The following is a 6,704-nucleotide window of genomic DNA, read 5'->3' on the forward strand; positions in this document are numbered from 1 at the left end:
CTCTTTCCTAAGATAACTTATGCATCTATAGCAGCCAATAATTCCTCAATAAATTCTCATCAAACTCCAAATATGAATGCACCATCCTCTTCATATTCCTTTACTCAATTGTCCACGTCTCAAACATCTTCCAATCAGTTCGCTCTACCTTCAGTTTCAAATAGATATACAATAATAAAACCACCAAAATACAAACGACCTATCTCTTCCTCACCAGACCAAGTAACAATGGAACATCAAAAAATAATAAAGTTAAACCCCATGTCCAACAGACCTGGTGGTATTATCACCTCTTCTTCGTATCAATCTACATTTAATCCAGAACAAGGATCTAAAATACATGAACCATCAAAAGAATTAACAGAATTAATATCAAATATAGTTACAAGTATTATCTCTAATATAAATCACAAAAATTTTGAAATTCCAGAAAAATCAGTTGTAGTAAATTCAATTCAATCAGTTTTAAGTTCTCTCTTATATAATAATGAATAGATTGGTAATTTGTCAATGGAATTGTAGATCGGCTAACTCTAATAGAGAAAACCTTATCCACCTATTAGAAGACCAGAAAGTTGATATCGCATTATTGTCAGAAACTAGATTTAAACCAGAAAAGTATTATAACTTTCACGGGTACAATATTGTCAGAGACGACCGCTTTTCAGTAACTGTTGGCGGTGGCTCAGCAATTTTAATAAATTCAAACCTATATTACGAGGAAGTCACCATGAAAGTAGATTTGATAAACGTCAATAAAGTAGCAATAAAAATAAAGTTTAAGTCATATACTGTCACATTTATATCTATGTATGTTCCCCCAGGAACCAAGTTATTGTTACAACAATGGAACAATTTCATAACATCTATAGAAAGACCATTTATAATAGGAGGTGACCTTAATGCTCACCACATTGCCTGGGGCCTAGACAACCAAACAGATATGAAAGGTAAAATCTTGATGGACTGTATAGACGATAATAATTTAATATTCAAAAATGATGGCTCTCCTACTTTCTTTAGGAACTTCTCGAAATCGGCAATAGACCTGACCATTTGTACTCCTGACTTAAACCACCTGATCACTTGGAAAACACTTCAAGACCTATTTGGTTCAGACCATACACCTATAAGAGTAGAGTTAGAGGATCAACCAACTCATACATATAATCCATATTCACAAAAGTGGAATTTAAAGAATGCCGACTGGAAATTATATGAACAGTATTCGGAAGATGTATTCTCTCAATTTAAAGATATAAATTCTTATGAACAAATTTTGCACAATATAAATACAACTGCATCCTACGGCATCCCCAAATTTAAAATAAAAAAACCGACTTCCAGAGGAAAATACTGGTGGGATTTAGAATGTGAAGAAGCAGTCAGAAGAAGACAGGAAAGTTTTTGTATATTCAAAGAAAATCCAAACCATGAAAACCTACTTAAGTATAAAAAAGATGATGCACATGTCAAGAAGATCACTAAACAAACTAAAAGAAATAGCTGGAGAGATTATGTCGGATCCCTAAATAGGTCAGTCCCTATTAAAGATGTATGGTCAAAAGTTAACCGAATAAAAAATAGAAAAACAATGAACAAAGTCCCTGTTATTCTGTCGGAAGCTTCGTGGGTAGAAGAGTTCCATCAAAATATCACACCGCCGTCTGCAGAATTAGTAATTCCTGATTTACAACTAAATGCTCTGTACGACTATCCAGAACCAATCCGTTTCCTAGTCAAACCATTTTCTGCCACTGAACTAAACTTTGCGTTGAAGAAAAACTCAAATTCAGCACCAGGTGCCGATAATATCCATTACTCGATGCTATCAAATCTTTCAAGAATTGGTAAGGCTGCACTACTAAATATATATAATGAAATTTGGATGCGCCGCATAAAGATTCCTGACGATTGGCACGTTTACACTATTATCCCGGTTTTAAAACCAGGAAAATCATCAAAGAATTGGGATTCTTACCGTCCAATCGGTCTGGCTTCCTGTATACTAAAAACATATGAGAGACTTATTAAAAACCGTCTGGAATTTTGGCTAGAAAAGAACGACCTATTACCAAGAAGTCAGTTTGGTTTTAGAAAAGGTAAATCCACACAAGATAGCCTCTGCCACTTTTTAATAGACATTTATAGTTCCTTTACTTATAAGAAAGCAGTTAGTGCTTTGTTCTTAGATATAAAAGGGGCTTACGACAACGTTAATCTTCACATACTATACGCGAAAATGTTGGAAATAGGAATACCCGAGATAGTAACATGGAACATCATTAACTTATACATTAATCGAGCAGTTCACGTTAGATTAAATGGAGATCAATCTAACTCCCGATACACATCTTTGGGACTACCTCAGGGTAGCATCCTAAGTCCTATATTATATATACTGTATACTGCTGACTTAGAAACTAAACTTCCTCAACACATAAAAATCCTACAGTACGCTGATGATGTTGCGATATATGCAGAAAATAAGTCAATAGATAGATGTAATAACTACCTTAAATCGACATTGAATATTATAAAAAAATGGGCTACCGATAATAACTTAACAATATCAGAGAGTAAATCAACCATTGTTATCTTTACTAAAAAACGATATGTTCCTCAAAGCCATCTACAATTTGATAATACTAGTATTCCTTATAAAACTTCAATAAAATTTCTTGGCGTATTTTTAGACTCCAAATTAAATTGGAAAGAACACACAAATTACATATTACGAAGAATGGAAAATGCAATGAATATCATGAAGACTGTAAGTGTCAGTAACTGGGGAGCTGATCCAAACATATCAATATTACTATACAGAAATTTGATAAGATCAATCTTAGACTATGGATCTATTTTTTATGGCTCAGCATCAAACTCTGTACTCCAAAAAATCGAGAGGATCAAAAATAAGGCACTTAGGTTATGCACTGGTTATCTTCGTAGCACACCTATATTGGTCATGGAATGTGAGCTTAATGAACCTCCACTTTCATTACGCAGGGAATACCTAAGTGAGAAATTTATAGTTAAAACAGCGGTTAACGATAAACTGCTATTAAATAAAATTGTTCATTTAACCACCTCATACCAACTCATTATTACTGGGAAAAAAAGAAACTGCTTTTAGTTGTGGAAAGCTTCCTCAACGTTTCTAATTCCATTGGCGACATACACCAAATTGAACAAAGCTCGTCTCGAAAGCTAAATTATGAAGATTATTTATCTCCAGTTAACTGTCATTTAAGTAATATTCGTGCGACAGACTTCCTTACTAAAATAGACCACCTTCAGTGTGTACAAAAAAACTGGGGGAGTTATCAGAAATTATATACGGATGGTTCAAAAATGGAAGGAAAAGTTGGATATGCTATATATTACCCACAAAAAAGTATAAAAATAAACAACAGATTACCTGATAAAATGACAATTTTCACAGCTGAACTCATTGCAATCAAAGAAGCATACAAAATATGTATTAATCAAAAAGAACTCAATTATGTTATATTTACAGACTGCCAAAGCATTGTAAAGACATTGAAATATAATGTACATAATTTTGCAGAAAATTATATCATCAGTGACATCATAGCAATGAACAGTGAAGCTTTGAAATCGGGCAAAAATATAATATTGTGTTGGATAAAAGCACACATTGCACAGTGGGCCAGAAAATGCAAAAAGCGGTCAAAAATCTGAAAATGGGCTGAAGGGCTTTAAAATTGTAGTCTTTTAAAGGAAAAAATAATAAAAAAAATTAAACTACCCAGGCGTAACTTTTAGGGGGGCCATAAGGTTAATAATTACATTGAGTAGACTTTTCGATCTTTATGCAATTAATTGTTTATATGGTTAAAAAATATTAACAAAATAAAATGAATTACCGTAAAATACGTTACTTGTTACTAAGTATAGTAAGATTATAAATTATTTAGGTACAAATTCGAAAAAACTTAGAGAAATTTATCAAAATATGTTTGGTAATAGGTATAAAAATAAAAATTCCGCTCTGTAACAAGTTTATTAGCTTCTAAATAAATAAACAAGGGCGGATCCAGAAAAGTCTCAAGGGGGGGCATAGCGATAGAAAAATCTAGCAAGGGAGGGGGTAAAAATGGCATGAAATAAAGTCTATTTAAAATCTAATATATTAGTGCTTAAAAGATTATACTTATAACTTACTTTGATATACTTAAATACTATAATTTAATTTTTAACTTTATAATCAGTTCAAAATGTGAATCCCAAGGGGGGTATGGGCCCCTGGGCCCCCTTAGATCCGCCCTTGTAAATACAATAGTATGCTTACCACTAAAAATCTACGTCGCTCGCGCTGTCGTCTTCCTCGTCGGATGAAGAAACTTGGCGGCTTTCCATATTAAGTTGTAGAGCTCTAAGAGAATCTGCTTCCATTGATTCTAACGAGGGCGCCTTCAACAAGGATACAACTTCAGAAGATATGTTTGAACTTTTTCGGAGTGGGTACTGCCGCAAAGATGAAATTACTGGATCTGAAGTTATAAGGAGCCTGTTTAACAAATCTTGATTTCCTGATATTCTCGAAATTTTTCGTGTATGTTTCTCCCTAAAACTTTTGAGATCCTTATTTCTTGATTCTTGGGCTTCTTCTGACAATTGACCGATAGGCAGAATAGCCTCCTTGATTACTATGGCTCCATGGAGTAATATTTTATGCACGCTAGAAGGCATATAATACCATGAATATTTAGCGACATACAGTTTTGCGGTTTCCAAACAATACTCTTCAAAAGCTCGCACATCGATTGCATAGCCACAAGATAAGGTGCGTAATATAATACCAAATCGCATAATGACATCTTTATCTATGCCAGTAATTTCACTAGACAGTGAGGGGTCAGCAAAAAATCGTCGAGCTGTGTTGCCGTCATTAGTAGTTCCACTACCTCCACTCTTAGGTATATCCACAAGCAAACCTGTTCTGTCTCTGAAAATTTGTTGTATGGTACGTTTCTTGTTTTCAAAAACTGCTCTGTTGTTACTTCCTCGAATTTGCCAAACTTTAACTTCTAATCTATAGGAAATGTGCAGCAAACATTCGAAAAACCTGATCCAGGCATGTAGAGTTGACAATCCAAATTTCAAATTTTCTTGGACAACTTCCCTCTTTAATAGTTTTTCGATGTCATTCATTTGTTTGGGGGTTGCTTTACATATATAACATGTTTGTGAAGAAGCTGTTTCCGTTATTGCATTACACACTTTGCCGTCTATCATCGTCATCACACAAACATGAGAAACTGCAATTTCTTCACTATCCAGCATACCAATAGTGGGTTGAAGTTCTGAAATTTGATTTTCTATATATGATGTCTCCTGTACCGTCAGCTCTTTCGTTTCTTTCTTAAACTGAAAGCGTATAGGTCTACAAAATCGAGTTGACGATGGACGGGGATTTTGCCACACAATAATTTTATCTTGTCCAGGTTGCTCCGCATATAACTGTAATGGCACTATGGATGTAAGAAATAAATCGCCATCACCAAAACTATTATCGGAGAAAAGTTGCTTGTATTGTGAATGACCGGTGCTTCCATCGCACCCCCATTTCAGCAACAGTTTCAAATTCTTTAGAAGTTCAGTTGATAATGAACGAAGAACTGGTTTTTGCAATTCTACTATCCGTTTAACTGTATGATCTAAGAGGTCCTGTAATAATATTTCTGCACATGACTCACTTACAGTTTGTCCTTCTTTTCGGGGATAGCAGCGTAATTTTGCTTCTCGAAGCTTGTGATAAGACGGATATATATCAGCAAAATGTTCTTTTGCTATTCGTCTGTGAACAAGATATGAATGTTTGGTATCTTTTGATTCAATCATTACTGATAGCGCTTCATCTGGGGTGAGTGGAATTTTTTTTTTTGACTTCTGAGTTTTCTGCCAAGCTGTCCTAATTTTACCGGCTCGAGTCGGAGTCAAAAGTGCTTCAGAGACAAGTTTTGCGGCATCGTCTTTTCCTTCAGTCTTTAGTTTTCTCCTTGCAGCTAAAGTAAGCTCCTCGGTTTCGAACGTCGATGACAGCTTTGAAGTCTTTCGACGTTTTGATCTTACACTACTCGCAGAAAATTCTTTGCTTGGACGACCACGCCTACCTCCAGATGAAGTTCCTGGTTGTGGCTCAGCATTCGGATCAATTTCTAATCCAGTTTCTTCAAATACACATACACTTAACCACGCTGTATTATTTTTCACAAATCTATCCGTTTTTCTCCCACATTGATCAAGCTTTGCATAAACGACGTTGCAAAACTTTGAAGTGAAAATCCTCATTTTTAACATGGCGTCTGCATCATTTTCAATTTTGTAGTGTCTCACCAAATACTTGAACAGATATTCTGTGCGACTGGAACGTTGTAACTTATCCTTTTCATACAAAACGTCAAACAGTTGCCTTCTGGTGACCATTTTCACTGTGAAAAATATAGAAAAACATTACATAAAAAAAATTTTTTGAAGACGCAAATGAAATAAGACTTACAACCACCATTACGAACAAACTTAACTATATTCTCTATCAAGGTAAATAAAGTAACGCAACAAGAAAATAGAAATTACTAGGTGTTACATTTTAAATAACAAAATAAAATGTGCTGTTATGGTTACAGAATACATTCGTTGGATATGGTTCATGCATATCGATAAGCAAAACCAAAATA

The 6,704-nt window shown here is 34.6% G+C and overlaps 1 protein-coding gene across 1 annotated transcript; it reads right to left on the reverse strand.

Moving 5' to 3' along the window:
* Positions 1-4,238: 4,238 nt before the first annotated feature.
* Positions 4,239-5,893, reverse strand: LOC126892563 (uncharacterized). Its single transcript, XM_050662128.1, has one exon. The coding sequence runs from the start codon at positions 5,866-5,868 to the stop codon at positions 4,318-4,320; it is 1,551 nt and encodes a 516-aa protein (XP_050518085.1). The 5' UTR covers positions 5,869-5,893; the 3' UTR covers positions 4,239-4,317.
* Positions 5,894-6,704: the final 811 nt, after the last annotated feature.

This window comes from Diabrotica virgifera, chromosome 9 (assembly GCF_917563875.1).
Source record: "Diabrotica virgifera virgifera chromosome 9, PGI_DIABVI_V3a".
Taxonomy (NCBI): domain Eukaryota; kingdom Metazoa; phylum Arthropoda; class Insecta; order Coleoptera; family Chrysomelidae; genus Diabrotica; species Diabrotica virgifera.